Genomic DNA, 23,991 nt, shown 5'->3' with positions numbered 1-23,991 from the left:
AGCAAATGTGTGAGTGAGCCAAAACTGTGTTTACTGTCATGCAGCGGCCACTACAATGAGCTGGTGTCACGAGGATCAACTGTGCAAATGCTTTTGATATGCTCCCTTCATGTTTTTTTTTTTTCTTTCTGTTTTTGCTTTCAGAGGCAAGAGGTAGAGGGCAGGGTGATGTCAGCACAAGAGCAGGAAGAGACTTCCAGCGTGAGAGGAGAGGCATCTGAGGAAAGGGATGCCAAGTCAGGGGGAGGAGCCGGCGAGGGAGCTGGAGAGGAGGAGCCTCAGGCAGAAGGCGGGGCTTCTGACAAGGAAGAGACTTGCCATGCGGAAGAGGGGGCTTGTGACAACATGGAGACAGCTGCGGGGGACATGGGAGGTTCAGGGAAGGAGGAGAAAGACAGGGGAAAGGAGGTGCAGAAACATGGAGAAATAGATGGGGGAAGCAAAGAGAGTGGCGCAAAAGAAGAAGAGGAGGAGGTGACAGAGAGACCAGCAGGGACAGGTGAGGGTCAGGGGCGGAGCACTGAGACAGAGGTAGAGATGGGAAACAGCGAAGAGAAGAAGAAACAAGGTGAGGAAAGGGAGGAGGGAGAGGGAGAAGCAGAAACGGAGAGGGAAAGGGATACGCAGGGAGAGGACAGAAAGAAAGGGGAAAAAATCAAAAAGGAGGAGAATACTGAGAAGAAGAGTGGGGGAGGTGAGGAGACAGAGACAAACAAACAGAAGGACAAACGGACACAGCTGGAATCAGCTAAAGGCCAGCAGAAAGGAAAGGGAGCCAAGAACGAGGGAGGACAAGTGAAACCAAAGGAGGGAGGTGGAGCCAAGGTGAAAGGCAAGGAGGCAGAGAAACAAAGCCAGGCGAAAAGGAAGACAGGCCTGAATCCTTCCTCCTCTCCCGTGTCCACAACCCCCGTCTCCCTGTGCCGTCCAAGGACGTCAGCTCGCTCCTTCCGAAGCGCCACAAAAAAAGACATACTAGCCAAGTTCCAGCAGAACTGCCCCGAGTGAGTGTGCCATCTCGGTTAGCTGCTGTGTGGGTCTGTCAGTTTCACGGCAGACCAGGACAATAAAGGGAAGATTGTTCCTCAGCTTTATAGATAAGTTACAGTACTCCCAGATATGATTTAGACCTTGAACAGCAGCTATTTTGCCTTTGATAACTTTCCTCTAATTTAAATGAGAGAGTCTCCTAAGACTACACTTTTTTTTTAATTGTAGCAAAATTTCCTCCACTTGGATTGTAGGATTAATGTACTATAGTGTTTAGTCAGTCAGTGTACGCACAAAGTGTAATTACCCTGCTCTCAATGCAATTTTAAGTTTGCTGCGGCGGCCAGTCCACCTCTTTGTAAATGCCGGTATTTCCCAGCGCTCTTGCTGGAGGCACACTGTGAGTGCCGGCCTTTGTTCCAACCAAGTTCCCAATTAGTTAGGCCTGATTGAGCTGTTAACTGAACACTGATCTCTACCACACATCTCTGCGTATAATCTGGTGTGCATTCTTTCTGGAAAGAAGAATGTAGTATGGAGGTGTGTTTGTGCTGATAGGCATATAAAGGCAGTTATTCGGGGCGTTTTGTTAATTTGTGTCCCTTGAATAACTTGGAGGCAGCGGGCGTAATTTTTTTACCTAATTCACAGTTCAGGTCATTGTTATAGACGGCATTAATCATGTCATGACTCTTAGTAAAGTTCAGTACTTGTCTGCATCATTCATTTATTAAAGGACATGAATGGAAATGGATATTAACTCAATGGAATAACTTTCTATAGCTCTATTTTATTTTTTCTATTAAAGTGACCAATTCCAACAACCCTCATTTGTAAGGATGCGCTAACAAAAAAAATATGTCAAATCCAGATTAGTATTCAGTGGACAGCTCAAAGCTAATTAATGGAGTGCTTGGCTGGAAGGACAAGCAGCATGTCTGGTGTGCCTCCAAGACCAGGGCTGGCAAAAATGCTGACGCGCACACCTCTATACATCACCTACTCTCATTGAAATGTAAATGAGGTTATGTCATCTCCCTCTGTTCCAGAACACCAGTTGTTCCCAATTTTAAGGTTCAGAGGTCCTCCGCGGGCTTCTCCAACGGGGCATCGATCAAACAGAAAGTGCTCCAGTGGTGTCGCAATAAGACGCGCAATTACGAGGTGAGGGGGAACGGAGTCGGGGCCTTTCACCAGATCGTTCTGCACTGACCCACTTTCGCTGCCTAGGTATCCTGAGTCACGGCGTGTATATGTGCGTGCTCCCTCTCTGCCCATCTGGTGACCACGCTTTCCTGCTATAGGGTGTGTGCATTGAAAACTTCTCCTCCTCCTGGTCTGATGGCCTGGCCTTCTGCGCGCTCGTTCACCGGTTCTTTCCAGACGCGTTCGATTTCTGCGAGCTGCGGGCGGAAGAGAGGGAAAAAAACTTCACTTTAGCCTTCAGCACTGCAGAGTAAGTGTCAGGGGGCAGGACTTTGTGTGCGTGTGTGTGTGTGTGTGTGTGTTAAAAAGTCCATAGAGGTGAGGAGGCTGCATGTTTCAGACAGATGGGTTGGGCTAACTTTATGTGTTCCAAGCAAATATGCAATGCACAGTGCTCAGTGAAGTGGTCACAGATGATTTGAATGGGAAAGGCAGGCATGTGAAGCACTCTACGTCAGTCAGTCTGCATATCTACACCAAGGGCATCAAACACAGTTCTTGGAGGGCTGGTGTGTCTGCTAATTTCTGCTCTACTCAATGCTCTTAATAATCATTTAGTCAGTCTGGCATTTCTGTTTTCATGAAATGATACATCGCAAACCAAAGACTGCACAAGTGTTCTGCGCAGATATTTAACAGGTGTGTGTGATCAAATGAGACAAATTCACGCCAGGGCAACTAGGTTTAGCAACCTGTGGGCATGCCACCCTTGCAAGAACTGAGCATGGAAAAAGTCTACTGTCCTGGCCATGAGCAAAGTAACAGAGGTACACAACCTAGCGGCAAAAACGGGAAACACATGAAATCATAAAACAAAGGAATTGTCTGCTTTTTTTCTCTCCCTCACTATGTCCTCTTAGGTCGAAGGCTGACTGCTGCCCTCTGCTGGAAGTGAGTGACATGATTTTAATGGGAGGTGCACCAGACCCGCTGTGTGTGTTCACCTATGTGCAGTCCCTCGTCCAACACCTGTCCAAAATAGAGAAGCAGAGGAAGGAGAAGGAGCAGGAGGAAAAGGGAGGAGCCGAGGAAGAGAGGACGAACGGGACAAAGGAGGAGGGGAGGGGGGAGCAAACGGCCGACGGCGGGGAGGCAAGCAAATCAGAGAGCGGGAACGAGGGAGAGTGTGGAACCGAAGGAGAGAGAGGGACAGGAGGTACAGGAGAGGAAATGGAGGAAAAGCACAGAGCTGAGGGAGGAGGTGAAGGAGGGGATGGAGAGATGGAGCAGGAAGGAGCAGGGGCGGAGGGGGAAACAGGAGCCGCTGCTGTTGAATAAATATGTTGCACAGACCAAGAAAAAAAAACAGGAAGTTGAAGGAAATATAAGCTGTCATTCAATCAGTCTTACATTGTTAATGTGTAAGGGATACATAGTATAGAGGAATACTATATTTTTAATATTGCATTATTTGCTTGAATGTGACAGTCTTTTTGTTTTGTGTACTCAGGATGAAATGTTTAAGATATATACAGAGATTGTTTGATTGTGCAATGGCACACAGCAACTGTGTGATTGTTCAGTGTAGAAAAGGGGAACTTAATTTGCCTGGTTATAAATCACATGCACTCACTTATACGGTGAGGATACATGGCAGAGGTGGGTGTTATAAATCCATTGCAACATTTTTCAAAAATAAAAGTTCTTTAACATGAATGGTTTACAGTACCTGTGACAGTATTATGTAACAAAGAATACACTCTTTTGTCAAAAAAAAAACTTCTTATGAAATGATGAATGAAAATGGGGGGTTTGTACGGTCCGCAGGATACTGTTAATGCACTGTGTGGTATTTTTATAATATTTTTCATCTGCTTTACATCATGTACCTCCACATGGCTTGTTTTCGTTGGATATTCTGTGTGTGTGCACTTTTGCACTTTGAGTTGAAATAAATGCAAGATCTGAGTTTATTTTGTGCATTCGCTCTGCACGGTTTTCTCATGCACGTTTATCGATTTGCCCCTGCAAAACACTAGTTGGTTTTACAGCCTGGAGAATGTTTATTTTCTAGTAATTCATGAATAATTGAGCAGAAACTCAAAAAGAGTGCAGTTACGCTTCTTGGCTCAGGAATGCATCAACTTGAGTGCTGTGAGATTACATCATCTCTGTCAGCCACACATGAAATTCCAACATCATCTGCTCGGGAGATTTCAGCTAGTTGTTAGGAATGGGTGACGTCGTATTTCCAAACCGAAGAGCATGCCGGCGAGAAACAGCATCACCTGATACATGAAAGTACAAACAGCGCTGAAGCAGTCTAGTTTCTTTATCGTCCATATGTACAGTATTGCTGACGGGTATATTGTGCTGATTGTCTGGAGTCTTGATATCCCATATGGTGTAGACTTTCTGTAGACGTGCATATCTGTTGTGCATGAAACTATTCCAGGAAATATTCCATTCGTTTCAAGGACGACCCTACAATTTATACATAACACTCCAGTCTCACACAACGGGAGTGGGACAGGGATCGTCTCCGTCTCACACTCAGAGGTGCCTCGACGTGTGAGAGTAACGCGTGAGTCTACAGCTTTACCAATTGATGAACTACATCATTACCTAACCATTAACACCAGTGCAGACTGAACATCTAACCAGCTAGCTGCATCTTTCCTTCCAGAAAAACTCTGACGTGCACGGCTTCTTAATACCGTGTGTTTATTCCACACCCGATCTCCAACAGTTCGACGACTGCCAAAACTTTTTTTCTTGCACTTTTTTCCTGCGTGCGTCCTGCTGGCGTGCCCAGTTCGCTCTCTATCAACCGTGCCTCGTTCTCTTTCTGGCTTTTTATGCATTGTGAGGTTCCAAACTGCGCAGCCATCATCAATAAGCTTGAAAATCTCTGCTACGGCGGCTTTCGCCAGTGAATCCATAATGGACGCCAGCTGTGTCTGTAATCTCGAAGACACCGACATGTCGTCTATCGCCTATCCTCAACTCCTCAAAACACCGCGGAAAGGGTTTCCAGGCAACTGACAACACGAAAGGCGGTTTAACCTGCTTTCGCCAATCAAAAGAATCTTTCCCTTCTATGGTATCAGCGGGGGCACTTTCAGCTCTCAAGCGCCACCAACAGTATGGGAGTGCAAAATTCGCATTTAATCTTGCGAATATCGTCAACGGGTGACCATGTTCAGACACGCTTTAAACATTAATGTTCAATTTGCAAAAAGAGATCGCATTGCATGATACAATATAATTTTCCACTGTCTGATAATCCGTTCCCATGGCGAATTTACGCTGCCACTGGACCCTTTAGGAGTCCACGTGTGTCTCATGTCTCATTGAAATGTATCGTGGAAGATATATTCTATCTGGATAAGTTTTTATTTTTTTCCTGGGAGATTTTATCAATCCATGTTTCTTTGGGATTCAGTGAAGACGATCGTGTGTGTCATTAACAGTTTAAATGGATTTTTAAATATAGTGACACCCCCGCTACCCACGGGTTTGGCTAAATCATAAAGAATTGAATAAAGAATTAAATATCGTCAGTTTGGGGGGTGGGGGTGCTGGGGGCACTACTAGTTTATTATATTAAACAGAGGGAAAGCCCCGGTGGATGGATGTTGAAAACAAAAGCATACCATGTTAATTTCCCAGGATATACTCTCAATGATTGCACTTTAATATGGACTAGATAGACAATGTCCACTTTTAAGAGAAATGACTTCTGTGCCAATCACAGTTCGACTACAATTGTTTGTATTAAGAAACTGAACTGTTCTCTCTCACAGACTGACATTTTAACCTCTGACGCCAGATTATCAATAAGGTATGAACAGGCTGTGCTGCACAGAAGTTGTGACCAAAGACACATGAGTCAGTCACCCCTGTCTTTATTCCAGTAAGTGAGTCAAAGGCCTCACATGCCTCAAGCAGACTCACTGCACAGCCTGTCCTTTACTTTGATTTCCTTGTTTTCTCCCTCTGCCCTAGGGAGACTTGTGGTACATTTTGCCTAGGAGAGTAATGAAATCATTTTAGCACCTTGCTATGATAACTCGCAGTGTTCTTTCCCTTCTGTAACAGTATGTTCTCCACATGTCAGCAGTAAAACTCATTTGCTGTGGGCCTGTTTCCCACCATATGTTGTCATAATGACTGTGAATTTCTGCAACATTCTATACAGTGTTGTATACTTCATCTTATTATGTAATTAGCTCATAAAAAAGTGAAGGGACCATCCTCAGTTCTAATTGTGAAGCTAAATACACAGTAATGGTCCTGCTCAGGTCTCTGAGGATATAATAAATGTATTAGCATCTTTAAATACATGAGGTGTAGAAATTATACCCCTATAGTATTTGGTATAACAGAATATGACAGTTGTATAATGATTGATGTTTTTTTGAAGACGTTTTGGAAGTTTTAGAACTTAAGATTTGAATATCTCTAAATTCTATAACCTTTTGTACTACCATTGTAGATGTTTAATTTGTGTAACAACAAACTGAATGTGTATTTGCACTTTCTGGTGAATCATTTTCTTTTAACAATCCATCAATGATATGAATAACTCTAGAGGCCACTGTACACCCAGTTATGTGATCACCCGTTAGTCATTAGTTCAAGTTCAACAGCTCAATAATCAACATGCGGTTCCTTGTCTCACTCAGGCTTGACATCAGTATGGTGCATCACACCTCTTGTACATGAGTAATGAAACATGACCCCATTTAAAAGGTCAAAGATGTGACCCATGCAGATAAGAGGCAGGAAATGATGGAGGGGTACTGTCACTTCAAAATAACACTGTAATATACACTAACTGGTTGTTCAGAAAAACATCCAACTCACTCACACCATGCTCACCCACAAAATTACACACGGTTTGAACAGAGTGAATGGTTCCAGCAACACAGATGTCAATGGTAAAACAGAAGGTATAACTTTGTTTATAAATGCATGTATGTACTATGCACGATGTATATTTACAAGCAATTACCAAGCAAAGTCACACTGAAAGGAGTTAAGGAAGCACTCCACTGAAAAGCATCAATGGATGAGTTGGTCTATACCTCAAACTCATATATACCACAAGACAGTTGATAGTCTCATCTTTTCTCTTGCACGTGTTTCTATGGAAACATGAAAATGTGCTTATGTCACAGGGAAGCAGTTATGCAGATCTTCTGACCTTTAAAACACATGGATGGCTAATCCTGTGGTCAATGTCAGCCTAAAGCCAATCCAGATGTGATAAACATCAATGGTTCTTCACACATCCTGTGTAAAATTTTGCACTTCATCACACACTGAGGATGTGTTTCAGCTTCTTTTCCACTATACGACATTACCTGATGAAAATCCACCGCTAAAGTAAATCGCAAATAGAATGAGGATATTTCATTTTTTGTGGGTTCTTTCAGGCTAGGGCTGTGACATGAAAGAAGGTAGAAATATTTGAAATACTTTTCATGGAAAGACACAAATTAAAGAATGACTTTTTGGTGGACTCGCCCTTTAAAATGGTGAATTAATCTCTGTTTTGAGCCACTAGGTGGTAGCCTTGCCTTTGCTCAGTGGAAGGGGTACACTGCAACGTGAAGTACTCCTCAATCACAACTGGCAAAAGATCCCATAGGACATATTGAAATGCCTCAAGCCATGTATCTTGAGCTTTCCTTTCCAGACAAAAAAAAAAAAACATTCTGGTTTGTCTATAAAGGTAATTCTAATAGACAATACAGAGACCTGCATGCATACATGCTCAGATTGTGTGCGCTTTCTAAGTCCGGGTGTAATACTAAAAGGAATGCTAATGGTTTCCTCCTGCACTACATTCCGCTTCCCTTCTCCATTGTCCTCTTGTATTGTTCAGGATTACATCAGAGAGGGATGTATGCTGCTTAAAAGAGGAAGAATACCACGCCCACTGCCCTCTAATAAATGCACAAAGGTAGAACACAGCGAGAGCACTGTCTTCCCCCTATTCCATAAGCATATATGCGTGGCCTTCACAGCAAATGAAGACGCAAGGGAGTACACAGCAAAGGAGGTTATTTGCAGCGTGCAGATGGGTCTAATGATACAGCAAGGCCCATGTAATTATCTGTGCTGCTCATGCTCCTCTGTATAAACTTCCTTGTGTTTACATTGCTATAGCTGTGGCAAATTCACTAGTGCAATAGATAATCTTACCTCAGGAATGTACAGAGACTAAAAACTCCAAGAGGTCCATACACAATCAAATCAAATATTCAAATATTTAAATACACTAGCATTCCACAGAAAATGGTGGTGGTTTTCATTCTGGTCAGAACCCCTGTTATTGCTTTTAATCATATCATAATTATCATATTGGCATAAGACATGGAATGTAGTTTACTTTTAAATTATAAGAGAAGTTGGTCCAATGTAAATTCATCATCTTTCCTACGTCAAAACGGTTTTACTTATGTCAAAACCATCTTGACGTCCTGGTATTACTGCACAATATACTCTGCATATTAGAATTCAAAACAAAGGAATAATAGAAACATTAATCACACGGCCAGTCACTAGGGCAGATAAAGAACATTCAAAAGCACATATAGTAGCGTTCTTAATTCCACTCCCAAAAAAACACACAAATAAATAACACATTTAAAAGACACACAAATGTATACTGTACAAACTCTTTTTTAATTTCCTTAGCTTCATCATTTTCGAAACACATAAAGATTTGTTCACCATTTGCACGGAATCCTTTTTGCCAATTATGACCATGAGTAATACAGTAAGAAGCCGTCTTCAACCAAAAAAAAAAACATATTTTGCAGCAATTTTGTCTGAGATTTGTGTGCTGTTAGGAGGAAATACACCTAGTATCTCTGTATCAGTAAGAAGCTCTAGTTCTTGTACCGTATTTTCGTTTCTCTTTAAACAAAACGAATGCTGTGAATATGGAAGATTACACAGCAGGTGGATTCTCACGACAGCAGCGCCTGTCCGCAGTTGTTCGACTAAACTCGTCCTACGAATTGTTACGGCTATAGACTACTACCACTCCCACCACTGTTACTACGGGTTATAATAATAACCACGTTCGTCATCATAATCATCATTGTTTTAACAGAATTTGAATTTGAGAGGGGTCAACTTTAGCTACATCCCTATCGGTAAATACGGTAAAGAATTCCCTGTTTCCTCCCATCTTCCCCGCCTGCCCGTGTTCGCTCCACTTAAAATTCGCAAAGCTGTTAACCGAGCACTACGAAGAGGTGAAGAAAGGAAAACCAGAAAGAAAGGGGATCCAGGAGAGGACGGAGCAAAGCGACAAACATAGTTTAGGTGGGTCAAAGAAAGGGGGAATGGAGGAGGAACGTTTCACAGTTAGCTACTACTTTATTCGCTGTGGAGTGTGCGCACCCCCACCGCCATAACAAGGAGTGGCCAACAGGAAAGGCAGGAGTCTACTACTACGCAACCCAACGAGTGGGGTTAAAACGCCCCAAATTCCGTTCAACTAGGAATACAAGTAGCGCTTGTCGGGGAATAAGCCTGGAGCCTGTTTTGATTAGGCCCGGAATATAACTGTACAGAGGAACACGTAAAATTATCCGCAAGAAGGCATCGCTGCAACTTTACGCAGGCACAAGGGGTAATTGTAACGAGTGATCGTGCTTTATGTTAGTTACATGTAGTGAGCTTAGCCAACGCTACTGTGTTAACGTGTTGTTGGCTTCGTTGTGCCGCTGGCTGGCTGCTGGTTAGCTACCTGTTCTTTTTTAAAATGGAAAACGTTGGAGCGACTCTGTCTATGTGGGCATCCGGTGTTTGTTGAATTATCTTTTACTGGCTTGCTTGTTAGCTGGAGAGGGATCGGTTTACGCATCGTTTTGTTTAGGAGCTAGCGGTTAGCTAGCCACAGTTTTTTTTTGGCATCGGTACGGCTTTTGTTTCATACCTACTTATTAAGAATAGCACAACTGTTAATGGCTTGCTACACTGTTGGTTATGAAGTTAGCTCGCAAGCTAACTTTTCTGGATATAGATGCATTGGGAATAGTTGATGGCTATCTTGTTGGCTTGATGTGTCGCCTCGGCTCCGGTTTATTTCCAGCCAGGCGCAAGCCAGTTCTAAGCAGTAATTATTTAATTATTTTACCTTTTAAAGGCAGACACAAAGACATTTTAAGGCAGACCCGGCTTTGTTAGCTAACTGTCTGTTAGCTAGCTATCAGTACGCGTTCTCCTGTACTTGTTAGAATCCCGTTCGCTCACCATTGCAGAATCGATAGCCTGCTAGCTAACATTAGCCAAGTACCGTTTGTACTTGAGGTGAGGTAATTTTATTTTTATTTTGAGATGCATTTTTTTGCTAGCGGTATATCTGACTTTGTTTTTAAACCCCAGAATTGTTTTATGGGTATTTATCCAGGCCCTGAATTGAAGCATCGTTGGTTCAGATAACGTTGACTAGCAATCCTGGATGTGGTGAAGTTTGTTTTTAGCTAACTGCTAGGCTATTTACTCTACACTATTGTAGTTTAACTTAATGGATAGTTACGTACCTAACTGCTTTTTTCCTGACATATAAGGGTGAAAAGTCTTTATAAAGGTCCAGTTGTGCAAAACTGTAATTACAGCTATATACCGTGGACTGAAAAGGATGACCTGTTAGTTTGGATTTAAATCACCAAGTGACCCATATTGGGTTTTGTGGCATTTTTGAAAGAGAAACCAAAGGCTTCAAACTGAACTGTAAACCCGAAGGATTTTAGCAAACGTTAAATTACGAAGAAATGTGCATGTTCAAAACGAAAAACGGATTTTAAATTACTTTAAGTTGGTAGAGATATAGGCAATAAAATGTGCATAAATTAGTGGCATTGAAAAGAAGTCGCTAAGGTGTGGCTAAGATTAAATGCCTGTGCCTTTACGTTGACAGGGATCCTTGTGGATGTGTACAGGAGAATTACTTTGACCGATACCTGACACAGCACGCAAAACGTCTGGATCAGCGGGTAAGGTGAGGAACCGGACTGCTCTCCGTATAACGATGGGGTCATTGATCTGAATACAAGTTCTGTAACTTAATATGGTAAAGATACTGAACCCGATGCCTTGCTTTCGACCGAAACAATGCCACCGAAAGTCCTATCACAGCAGCAGTTAACAGCTCCTTAGTTCTCCTTATCAATCTCCATAGACGAACAAGGAAGTGTGTGGTATCCCCGAGTAACCCAGTCATACTCCTTTTGTGAACCCTACGGCGAACGCGATTAAACATGTGAACATGTTATACGAATCCGAGCGCGACTATCCATGATCTTAAAACCTTTCATCGCTTATGTGTTCAGGTTTGGAAATGGCGCTGATCTTAACTGTAATGCTTGAGGGTTCACTCTTTGTGTTGAGATATTTCGGCAGCTTTGTGGTGTGAAACACATAAACCTGTGTTCAGCGTTTTATGTGGGGATCTTTACGTCCACATGTTGGATAGTTTTCTCGCAGCTTTGCTGTGTTTATTTTACAAATTAATATTTGTAATTAATGTTTTATTGTTCATTTCTTCTGACCAGCATGTGCACCACAGACTGTACCATGTACTTTGTTATGTGAGAAAACAGTTTTTCCGTAGATATAGGTTTTTGTTTACCATTGGTTTAATCAGATATTAGCACTTGGCTTCTATCCCACTCCAATGTTCCTTATTTTTTTAAAACAATTTACTTCCTGTCTTTGTCTCGTTTTGGTGAGTATTAACATGTTTGTGCTAAGTCTTTAGCTTTATTGTTATATTTTCTGGAATGTGTGTACAGATCAGTGTTAGAGGTTACAGTGTGACTGTTGGCCTGCTTGTGTCTGGGGGATTTAAATTACAGACGATTTTCCAGATAACCTGTGAGGTGAGTCTCAGAGTGAGCCTGTTTAAGAGGAAAAGCCCGGGTGTGGCTCATTCATGTTTTTTCACATGTGTTTACCACATACCCCCTCGGCAGAGACAGGTTTTTTCCCACTGGGAAAATTTTTGCCTGTATAGAAATGCCTAGCAAGTGTGCTAATTCTCCCTGGAATGCTGTGATCACATAACAAAGCAAACCTCTCCAAAGTGGTTGGTGCTTTTGATTGTGTGTAGTTTAAGAACATTTGCTTTGTAACGCTGACCAGCATTACAGGGCTAGCAGACAAACTTTGAAGCATGTGATGTAGGTTTGCAACATGCATGATTCTGAGCTATTCATACATTCCAAAACTCTCCAGAGACCAAAACTGGAGGGAAGCAAGGATAACAAAATGTTTGGCACGTAAAATCATTTATCATGTTTTCTGTGTAATGTCTTGGGGGTAAATGGCTGCTGTTTTTGAATTGATGACAGTGGAGGTGCTGCAGGAAAGGCAAATACATTATTTATATGCAAACAAGGTTCCATTTTGCATGACGTTTTTTTTTTTTGGTTTGTTGCAATGTTATCGTTTAGAAAAGGGGACATTGGTATAGGATGATAGACTTTGATCTTGGGTTTTTTATATATGTGTTTGTTTCATTGAGTGGTTTTCAGTTGAATTATCTTTGATATGGCAGCCATTATGCGATTGGCTTCCTCTCCACCTGTACCTGCTGGAACCTGCTCTCTTCCGCAGTAGTGCATTTTATGTGGAAGTTCTGTCAGACATCCTCAAAGCGCACTCTCACAGGGTGACGTAGTATTTGACTGGAAATGATTTTGTGACCTGTTATTTTACCACCGCAAACACGTTATGCCGCTTTTGCACTGTGCGCATTGGTTGCTACAAGCTCTCTCATTTAGCAGCTGTTGGACTGATTCAGAGAGTTTTGATTGAAGAATTCTACACTCCTTTGTCTTGTTCAAGAACCAGCAGGGCTTTGGGAGTAAGCAGAGTAAGGGTACAGGGCTTCACTGCTGCGCCCTGTACGTGGCCTAACTAAAGAGCAGATGGAAGTGCAGTATTTAGTCTTTCGCTTCCACTGCGGATTCTGCGTAGTGAAGTCTCCGCGGTTGCACAGAAGCACCTAATGTAGTGAGCAGGGGCTCCAGCGTTTGGCTTGTAGCTGTTGGACACACCAGCCTGTTGTGGCGTTCGTACCCTGTGTTTCCTGTGTGTCCCGAGTCATCTGTTGGGTGACATTTTTGAGGGTAGGTTAGTGTTCGCATCGAGCGGCGCTGATGCCTGCGTCTTTTTTTACTGTACGTTTATCTACTGCAAAGTACTGACGGTGTGATGATGCGTATGAACGCGGAGGTTGTTACACAAACCGCAAGTGGGTTTAAGAGTTGTACCATGTAGCTGTATGGAGACAGCAGTTGCTTAGTGGGCACTGTAAGTGCACAGGTAGGGGGGCTGTTTGCTGTAAAGCACCGCCAGAGTTTCTGTTGGTCACGCTTGGTTGCTCAGCGCTGTGTTTCCCTGTCATTTCTGTTCCGGGTTTATGAAGGCCGTCGTCCTTGAATCCAGCACATCTCTTTCAAGTTAAGTCTTGAATGCAGACAGCAAAGGGCACCTGCATGTGCGTTTTACACGCGTATAGGACGTATTCACCGGAAAAGAGCAGGTTTGTGTTGTTCTGTATGTGTATCAGTCATTTTGATTTTTATTCATGTTAAAGACCACAAAATGCCACGGAGGGTTTATTTTTCCTTTCGGTTACACTGGAGCAGGTTTTTGCAGTTCTCTGTATATTGTGCAGCCCTTTGATCTGTCTGTATTACTTCGAGATGGGGTAGGCACTTGTGCAACGCACAGTTGCGTAACACAGGTATGTGGATGCCGTGTGAGCAGGTGCAACGCTTTGTGTGCGTTTAATGCAAGCGGATTAGCGGTCTAATACTGCGTATATCCAATTAGCGGATGCGCTCCATCCAAGCACCTGCAAATTACATTACATTGCATTAAGAGGACATAATGCTGCATCACCTTAGTCCCTTTTTTTACAGCAAGGAGCTGAACATGTAGGATGTGTGGGCATGCTGTCACTAAGCAGTGCACATAACATCCATCCGTTTGTCAGCCTCTGGCTCTTCTCTCTCCTTCCCCCCCCCATCCCTCCATCTCTTTTTCCCTCCCTGTCCCTGCATGTCTCCCCCTCTCTCCCTGTCAGCCCCCGACCTTCCCCCTCACCTCTGTCGCCCACTGCGTGTCACTGCATGCGGGTTGCTCTTAGCAGTCGCTCAGAGTCGCAGATATTTCTTTCCCTCCCCGCGTCAGCCGTGAGAGAAAGTGAGATATCTGCGCAGCGGGAGGGGAAGGATTCGAGCTTTAAAGATCCGTTTACTGCCTTTTAATACGTGAAAATGCATTGGCATTTCCTGTTTTATTTGTCCATATGGAACAATTGCATTTCTCTCTTTTTTTTTGGTTGAAGGCATTTTCTGGACAGAGGAGCACCTTGGCGTGTGTTCCAGGTGTAATTTGTCTGATGGAAAGGGGTAGCCTGGTCTGAGACAGAGCCTCAGGCTTGAGGGATGTGCATTACTGGTGTTCGCCTCAGAGACGTGCTGCATTGAGCCACTCAGACAGTGAGTGTGTGCCCCGGCTCCCATCCAGACTAGACGTTTCATTTGAAACTGGAACATTCTATGGCTCTCAATATCAAATATTCAGATAGTACAGCCCTTTTTTTTGACTGCGGCACTCTAAAGTTTGAAACTCCAGCTCTTTCTGTGTAAATAATGACAAGCTGGAAAGAGACCTGCATTCGCTCATATTTTCAGGCAGGAAGATGATTTCATATTCTGGATTTATCTGCTGTTTTATGCATGGATCCGAGGCCCTCTTTCATACATATTTATGAGAAAGTAAAAAATGTTTTTGCTGTTGAATAACAGGGATTTGAACATTGATACAAGCTACTTAGTTACGTCACGGTAGAATATTCAAGAAATAGAGTAATCTGATTCGCCCCTTGTCAAAAATGAGAGCGGAAAGGGTTAATACACTGCCATGCTGTGAGTTAGTCTGAAGTGAGAGAAGAATACAACAGATTATGGAGTGTGGAGATAAGGGAATTGAACATGGAATCCAAAAGGCAGCAAAATTTGAATCTGAGTCACTGCTTTGCACCTGTGAGTAGGGTTCCTTCCACCTGTGTAGCTTGATTAAATACCCCGCTGTGTAAAAGGCCAGGTGAGTCAGCCGGGTTAAGGGCGTGTGCTAAGCAAATGAATGATGTCATGCCAGAGATACAGCGACCGGCTGGAACCTCTACAGCAAGTCTCAGGCAGCCCTGTCCGTGAATATTCGGTCTGGGGGGGGGTTTCCACACCTCTGGAAATGGTGAAATGCTGAGCACATGACGACAGGCCTTCCTTTTGCCTCGTAGTTGATCCCATTAGCCAGTTAAGGGCTTGGAATAAACAAAAGCCATGGCTGTCCAGGACTTGGGCTTCCTGTTCGTACACCACGGCCCTCTCTGCAGGAAGAGAGGGCCTTTGACACTCTACCTGAGGGAGCTGAGGGAGTTAAAATGGTGCGTATGGGCGTGCTAGCTGTACGTGAGCTCACTGGGGTGGATGCACTGCGCTGACTCTGAGCGCTGTCTGACCGCACCGGGGGTTAGCGGGTTACGGCTACGCTGTGTCGGCTTCGCATGCGTTTTTTTTTTTTTTCCTTTTAGAGGCCGGCGGTTACGCCTGCCACTCCAAGTACTTCCTGTGGTTTTAAAGATGTATATGTGGCGGGGTGTCTGCATCCGTCAGCACTTTGGTTGAGGGGACACTGCTCCAGCTTCACTGTACCCACGATGGAGTAGAGCGGGAGTCTGCAGGGACACCTCTCAGTCTCCACCATGCTTCTCACTACTCGGGCGTTACTACAACATTCCTCCTCTTCAGCGGCTTTGGCTGTTTTAACCATGTGAAGGCTTTAACCATTTCAAACATATCTTAGTCTTTTGCACAGAATTCATGCTTGTTGCTTTACATTACATTGTTATTTTCATTTAGCAGACGCTCCTATCCAGAGCAATTTGCATACAGTAGGTTACAGTGTTATCCATTTGTACAGCAGGGTATTTCCTGAGGCCGTCCTGGGTTAAGTACTTAGCTTAAGGTTACAACAGCAGTGCCCCAGCAGGGAATTGAACCAGGCAACCTTTTAGGCATGAGTCCTGCTCCTTACCACTGCACCACATATGCCTGTCAGCAAATGCAGGAGGTAGATTGCATGGCGTCTCTTCTCGTGGGGTAATGTCTGAGTGTGTGTGTGTGTTTGTGTGTGTGTGTGTGTGTGTCTGAGTGTGTGAGAGCCTAATGCATGTTTCATTTGCACCTCTCTCTGCTCTGTCCCTGGAGCATTTCACTGTCTGCATAGTTATCGTCTCCCAGCCGGGGAGTCATTAGTATGATACTGCAGGAGGAGAGAGTGTCGGGCAGAAAACCCTCCAGATCTACAGTAGTGTGTGAGCACATTCTCCGGGCCCCAGCCTTCACAGAGGGAGCTGCTGCTAATTGGATATGAAAGAACAGACAGACATGAAGTGGGTTACCTTCCTAGCTTGTTGAATTGTTAGCTCACCAGCTAGCTATGTTGGTTACATACTTAAATTTGAATTCTGCTGGAGCTGTTTGGAATTTCGTTTGGTTGTCAGTATTGTTTAACTATCTGGCCAATGAGCAGTCAGCATGAGTTTAACTCATCTGTGTTTGTGTAACAGTGCAAGTTTTTTTTTTCCCTCTGATTCATGCTGTAAAGTTTGTCTAACTTTTCTGGATTGGCGGTGGCTGTTAGGACAGTTGCATCATGGGACAGTTTTCTGCAGTGTGATGCAGTTTCCTCAGTCCTCCGCCCGTGTAAGGTGACTGGCTGCTGACTGGCTCAGGGCTCGGCTCACTCCTCGAGGGGCGTGTGCGTTTGCTGTAGTAGCAGACAGGGATGTGTCAACGATGTGTCACTAAATGGCAGGTTCTTCCCCCCATACTCTGCTGCCACTGCTGTGTACTCAGTAAACGAGAAAGGGCCCTCTGTTTTCAGCAGGCAGGTGGTGTTTAAAAACACAAACACACACACACACACACGCACACACAGAAGCTGAGTCCTTCTTTTGGCCCGTGTGTGTGTGACTTACAGCCCAGCCAGGTGAATCACCCCAGCTGAGACGAATACCAGGCGTATCGTCAGCAGCCTGGAGGGCCGACAGGAGCGTCTCCCTCTCCTTGCGTACGTGCGTGAAAAGGACTGTGAAAGAACGACTTTGTTTCTGTCATTTCGTTTTCAGAAGTTCACGCTAAACCTTGTCCTTCTTGCTTGACTCAGAGTGCAAAAGTAGCTCTGACAGGGGTGACGAGCCGTGCTGTTTGACTGGACACTAAAGCCCTTTATGTTCACATAGAGTGGGACGCAAAGGGTTAACGTTGTGTGCGTGTGTGTGTGTGGCTGCGTGTATGTTAGGTATAATATAAAGTATGTGCCGTGAATGATACAGCACCATGCTATGCAGAGGGAGCCCATTGTGGGAGCCATGCAGCAGCTGAGGCTGGCAGAGAGGCCTGAGCTGCTGCTGGAATTCAGGGGGTGGGGGGGGCAGAGGGACGCAGACAAGGGTTTGGGGAGGAGAGGGGGAAGAGCGAGAGAGGGACAGGGTGTGGGGTCAGGGGACTGAGTGACAGAGAGAGGCGGACAGAGACAGAAACGCAGAGAGAGAGAGAAACGCATTCGACCCGGATAGAAGATCCTGCTGTCTCTCCGCTCCAGACACGCAGCGATGAGTGCACTGTGTGTGAAAGTGGGACAGAGAGAGTGAGGCTGAGGCGGCGGAGGAAGGGATGGGGAGAGGGTGATGGGGTGGGGAGAGGGTGAGGGGAAGAGGAGCGGTGGGGTGACCCTGCACACGCAGGCAGGGACGGTACAGTCCTGCGCTGTCCTCACGCGGCCCCGCCCGGCGCGGGGAGATGCTCTGACCCATAACATCCTGTTACTCAGGAAGCAGTGATATTCGGGAGAGGGAGGGGGGGCTGTTTTCATTGTTCAATGAAACTTGCAGCTGATTTCCGAAAGTCCTCAAGGCCAGCCAAAAACAGGGAGCGCAAACACGTCCCCGGCACTGCGTCTGGGAATCTCTGACACTCTTCTCTCTCTTTCCCCCAACTTTTGTTTCTACCTCCTGATGGAGTCATTGGCTTTCCATGTTTGGTATGCCTGAGTATCAGCTTAGTCATATGAAGGATTTGAACACACAGACACACACAGACGCATGCACACACACTAGGAACACAGAAAGCTTTTTTACCCCCTCTGCTTGTCAGAGAACTATATTTACACACACACACACACACACACACACACACACACACACACACACACACACACACACACACACTCTCTCTCTCTCTCATTAAGGCAGAGTAGCATGCCTTTGGTACAGTGCACTTGCTTGCACAGTGACATACACACCCTCATTCTCACTCCCACTCATTCACACTTGCTCTCACACACACAAACTTGCCATTGTTCCCCCTGCCTCTGAAACAGCAGCTGCAGATTCTCTCCCCCTCTGCGGTGAGCACAGACAGGCAGTCTGCAGCTCCGGTCTCTCTCTCTCTCTCTCTCTCTCTCTCTCTCTCTCTCTCTCTCTCTCTCTCTCTCTCTCTCTCTCCCTCTCTTTCTCTCTCTCTCTCTCTCTCTCTCTCTCTCTCTCTCTCTCCCTCCCTGTCTTTGTCTCTCCCCTCTCCCTCTCTCTTTCTGTCTCTCTTTCTGTCTCTCCTCTCTCTCTCCCTCTCTCCCTGTCTCTCTCGCTCGCTCTCTCCTCCCTTCTCTCAGGGTGCAGGGTTCGTGTACTTTAGCCTTGCTGTGTTAGTCCTCTCTCAGTGCTGTAGTATTGTCCTGCGGTGACCGCCGGTCACTGCATTTACATTGTGGATGGTATGCCTTGACCTTCGTGGGAGTTTGTTAGTGATTGCAGGTCATGAGGGAAGATAAGGGACGTGTTGTGTTGGCCAGGGACTCCTGAATGCTGCTGGCCTCCAGCGTTACTCGCTGAATGCACCGGGGGGGGTGGGGTGGTAATGCTGAAAGGGCAATCTCGGCTGTGTGGTACAAACCGAGGTGCACGGTCGCTTTCAGATCATCGGATCTTACAAAGACCTTGATGGTCAGGAATCTGTACTGATGCACCTGGGGTGTGTTGCATGGATCTGAACCTGACACAGTTCTGCAGATTTTCGACGTTAATATACCTGTTTTGTGTTATGTTGTGTGTGGTATGGCCTGTGAATCAGGACACAGATGTTACTGTGAGAGTCCTGTGAGAACACAGCTCTCATGAAGACCTTGATGGCTGGCAGTCTGTACTGTCTGAATGGCCTACAGCGTGGGCAGAAACATTTGACTGGCCTTGAAGCTGAGGTCTATTCAGAAACTACAGTGCTGAGCACTCATTTGCTGTGTCTACAGAATGTTTTGGGAATACATGTGTGTGTGTGTGTGTGTGTGTGTGTGTGTGTGGGAATACTGATTAAACATATCTTTGTATTCAAGTGAGACGTTTTGTAGGTCTGTGTTTTACTCCTGTGGAAAGTGTGTGCAAATTTCCGTATTGGTGCTGCGTGTGTAAGTACCAACGTGTGTGTCTCTTGGGTGTGACAGTGTGTGTTTGTGGTGAAGCTCCCCGCGGAGCCTGTGTGTGTAAATCAGCCTGTCTCGTACGTATCCAGTCTCTGCTTTCTACTCGATACAATGTTAGGAATGTAATCTCTGCCTTGCTTTAACACAGCAAGCAATATCCTTATCTCTCTTGCTCTGTCTCTGTCTCTGGCTCTCTCTCTCTCTCTCTCTCTCTCTCTCTCTCCTGCTTTCTTCTACACCCCCAGGGCGGTCGGGGGGAGATAACAATTGGGCAATCCTTGACCTGCCCATATAAGGGTGTGTAGTACAGAGCGGTGAGGGGGGAGGGGGAGGGGCTTAGGTGGATGACACACCAGCATACCTGTGAGATGGGATCTCCCCCGGCCTCTGTCATGCAAACGGCAGCCCGCCGGTGGAGGGAATGGGCCTGTAAGCTAACACCGCAGTCAGTTAGCAGCCTCAGGGGCTGGAGGGGCGAACCGGAAGCCTCCGGAAAACAGCTCTGCCATTGCAGCTGGGGCCGTTTCCAGCACTATCCCTTCTGTGTGGAGCGAGTAAGGGACAATGAGGTCGGCCAGAAGCAGTGGGAGGTCTCTCCTCTGTGGCAGCGGGTGCTAAAAGCAGCCGAAACGTGGGCAGGAGAGCTCCTCTCCCCCGGCAGGGTGTTGCAGGGCACCTGTAGGAGCTGGAGCTCAGAGTGCAGCTCACAATGGTCACCCTGTGAAAGGTGACCAGGAATTCCATCCTGTCACAGCTCCTGCGCGAGTCTGATATTCAGCCTGCTGTTTCCTACTGACTTATTTCCCTCCTGTCAGGGGAAGGGGCACGAGAAACTGGTTGGTGTGGAAGTTGCACTCGGTGGACTGGAAAAGGTTCACTCCGTGTGTGTGTGTGTGTGTGTGTGAGAGAAGTGGCTGTGGGTCAGAGAGGAAAGTGAGAGACATGCAGGATAGAGTTTAGCTCCCTCTGCTTCCTGTGAGAGAAGACTTGACTCTGTTCCACTGTTCCGTTCCAACATGTGTGTGTGTGTGTGTGTGTATGTGGGTGGGGGGTGGGGGGGGGGTGCAAATTGGATTGGAATCGGGCAGCAGTTTGTGTTATTGCGCTCTCACTGTGCAGAAGGAGGTGGAGTTGGTACCTTGGTGTAATTTTCGGAAGCAGGAGCAGCGCAGACTCTGTGCCAGACGCAGGCGGGGGTCTTCATGCTGCTGTGCTCATTTCAGCTTTTCTTGCAGCTGCAGGTTTGGCCTCTGCTTTGTAAACACAGTTTGTTGGCAGCACACATGCTTTCTTGTTTTTCTGTTACACCGATGCTGGTGGTGTAAATTTGGGAGGGTGGGAATGCTCCTCACCCGGGGGCTTGACTTGGGTCCAGTGAAATGTGATGTAGAGAGAGACCTGGAGAACCTGAGTGTAAGGGAGCGGGGTAGGTTCATGGTGACTGTCATGAGCCCGGGGTGAGGGTGAGAGGGTGAGTGTGGGGCGAGGGTGAGAGGGTGAGTGTGGGGCGAGGGTGAGAGGGTGAGTGTGGGGCGAGGGTGAGAGGGTGAGTGTGGGGCGAGGGTGAGCCCAGGGTGAGTGTAGGGCGAGGGTGAGCCCAGGGTGAGTGGGTGAGGGCGAGAGGGCGATAGTAAGCGAGTGAGTACGGGGGAAGCGTGGTAAGTAAGGGTAAGGAGTGGACTTGCTGGCCTGTTTCTTCAGGTGAACTGCATGTCTGTGACGTTATCCAACATCCAACCAACATCCAACTCCTGAGACGCATGAGAGGGCATCATTTGTTTTAACGCCAAATTGACAGTTATGAAACTGAAACGCAAAGCAGTATCCTTTCCTTGTGCTTAGATTTTTTTTTTTTTTAAAAAGCACAAAAAATAGTTTTATACAAAGTCACATGGAGGGAAAGAAAACCAAAACCTGTCTCTTACCTTTCACTGAAAAGAATGGTAACTGTGACAGCCACTGCTCTTTCATTTTCAGTATGAGAATCTTAATTTTCCAAGGAAAGCTGAGTAGGATCCCATGGAAACGGCCTCTTGCAGGGACAATGTACATTTTCCCTTTATGAGAAGTCATGCAAAGTTACACAGGCAAAGCCAAAAACTGGACACATCAGCAGACCAAGGGTTTGCCTTCCCAAAAGAATCTGCTGGAGTTCTAAGGAAAAGCCCTCATCCAGATCATGGGAAATGAATTTGTCATATCCTGTACGTGCAGAGAGCGATTTGAATACAGCCTATGGGCAGGTGTGAACTTGGTTCGTTGGCTAATGTTGGATTGTTGTTTTCTTGTAAAACTGGTTGGAAAAGTGATTTTTTTTTTTTCCTTTTAGCAAGCACAGATCATGAATGAGTGGCGAACTTCAACCTTCATTTACGATCAACAGATGAAAACAGCTGGTCAGACAGCAGCAGTGATCCGATTAATCAATCGGACTTTAAAACACAGAGCATCAGAGAAGAACAGAAAGATCTGATAAGTGCTCTCAAATGGGAGGAGTGATGTTTGCTCCTGCGCCTATGATTGGCAATGGCTACTGACCAGGGGGACTGCCGTCTGGCTGGGTCTGATGCGTGTGGCCAGAACTGCACCCTAGCTCCCCCTGGTGTCAGGTGTGGTGTACTGCCTCTCTTCGCTTTCAGATCTGTTGACATGGGCCGCTTGCCATCTCTGTGTTTGAGCACCAAGGTTGCGGCAGTGATGTCATCCTTGCTCCTCTCTCGGTCTCTCTGCCGCTGCCGGATTTTAATTGGTTTCTCACTAAAATGTTCTTGTGAAATCTCCCTCCTTTTCCTCCCCCCCTTTTTTTTTCCTCCTCCCTCCTTTGTCACCCCTCCTTTCTTTTTCTCACACCCACGCTCCTAACTAGAAGTTAGGAAATTGGGGTGTACAAGAAGCGGCATGTCGTGGAAGAGGAGTGAGTGGGGGAGGTCTGTGCTGTGTACACACTGCGAGTCTCCCGCCACTCCGGTGGAGCGTCTGCCTGAATCGCATTAATACTGGGAAAACGGGTCTCTGTCCCCGGCTGCACTCTGAGACACAGTAATGCAGAGAGCTGGGTAATATCATAGCGCAGTGCAGCGGCGTGCCCGGCTGGGAGCACCGCTACATTAACGGCGCAGAGAGGGAAGCTGGTTTCTGTATTTACATTGCGTCCCTGCATTGTGTACGTTATGTTCTTTGTTGCGGTGTAGATTTACAGACGTTGCTCTGAATATGGCTGCTCTGGTTTGTCCAGCTCGACGCAGTTCTCCTTTGTTGTCAGATCTGCGCTGACTGAACACGGTGTTAAGTGTTCCGGGGGGGTGGGTGTAGTGGGTAGATACGGGCACAAGGAGGGTGGGGTGGCAATTTTCAAAAGAGCCAATGATTAAAGAGCAGGAGCACACAGGTGGAGCACAGTCTGTCATCACTGCGCTGTGGAGTGTTTACAGAGACACAGCCCTGTGTTTGCAGGTGGTCTGCACGCTGTCGCCCGGCGCAGTGTGTGAGGATGTGGGTCAAACCCGGGAGGATTAGCGCGTCTCTGGTCTGAGAGGGAGAGAGAGAGCAGGGCTTAAAACGTCCTCGGTCAAACGGCTGCGCATTTCAGACAGGCAGTTAGCATGTCCACTGGACAGGCAGGCAGCCCTGTCTACAGCTTTCACACCGCTGGCAAAAAAAATTAATCTGCCATTCTTTGAACAAGGACTTAAACCTCAGCTGCGGCCTTTTAGGAGAAAAGCAGGAAGCTGTTGGAGTGTTCTATTGTGAAACGTGTGAGTTTTGCTGTGGGTTCAGTGGGGTATTGTGTAAATACTCAGAGTAGCCTGTTCTTTTGTTGCAGTTACATACAATGACAGAAGTGTGTGTGTGTGAGGGAGAGGGAGAGAGAGAGAGCAACAGGTGACGGAACTTCCCATTTCCTCTGTTCGAAGGACAAATTGTGAATGAAGTCATCACATTCCTCTGTCTGGCTTATTGGTGATACTTTCACACACAGACACAGACACACTCACACACGCACACAGCACAGGTGAAACTATGATTCATGCCCCCTCCCCCACCTCCCTGTGGAGCACAGAGAGCAGCAGGGAGGCCCAGCACTGGCACAGTCTGGATCCTGGGCTGTGGATCCAGCAGTGTGGTGCTGCTCTGTGCATCAGAATGGACCGGGCTGAACCACGGTCTGTGGGTTCCCTGTCGGCCAGGGACCCCGGACTCTGCTCTGGACTTAGCAGGGGTTAGGTCGCTGGTCTGATACTGTTCACCTCCAGTAAACCAGCCCGTTCTGCAGCACTC

The 23,991-nt window shown here is 46.1% G+C and overlaps 2 protein-coding genes across 6 annotated transcripts in view; both read left to right on the top strand.

Annotated features, from left to right (window-relative positions):
- The first annotated feature begins 168 nt into the window (after window positions 1-168).
- Window positions 169-23,991, top strand: part of smtnl1 (smoothelin-like 1) — a 25,347-nt gene continuing 1,524 nt past the window's right edge. The window contains exons 1-5 of the mRNA XM_036551780.1: window positions 169-568; window positions 611-1,004; window positions 2,040-2,154; window positions 2,295-2,446; window positions 3,057-3,352. Of these exons, the coding sequence (XP_036407673.1) occupies window positions 169-568; window positions 611-1,004; window positions 2,040-2,154; window positions 2,295-2,446; window positions 3,057-3,352 (1,357 nt within the window). The remainder of the gene's footprint in view (window positions 569-610; window positions 1,005-2,039; window positions 2,155-2,294; window positions 2,447-3,056; window positions 3,353-23,991) is intronic.
- LOC118792956 (catenin delta-1-like) overlaps window positions 9,338-23,991 on the top strand; it is a 34,973-nt gene continuing 20,319 nt past the window's right edge. For 2 of the 5 annotated variants that reach the window (XM_036550858.1, XM_036550861.1), the window contains exons 1-2: window positions 9,609-9,790; window positions 11,081-11,161. The gene's annotated coding sequence lies outside the window, so the exon portion shown is untranslated. Of the gene's footprint in view, window positions 9,481-9,608; window positions 9,791-11,080; window positions 11,162-23,991 lie in introns of those variants that run through there. The other 3 variants (XM_036550859.1, XM_036550862.1, XM_036550863.1) reach the window with 3 other exon arrangements.

This window comes from Megalops cyprinoides, chromosome 18 (assembly GCF_013368585.1).
Source record: "Megalops cyprinoides isolate fMegCyp1 chromosome 18, fMegCyp1.pri, whole genome shotgun sequence".
NCBI classification, from domain to species: Eukaryota; Metazoa; Chordata; class Actinopteri; order Elopiformes; family Megalopidae; genus Megalops; species Megalops cyprinoides.
Note: the sequence above shows the minus strand (reverse complement) of the source record. Positions and strands in the feature narration are given on the sequence as shown.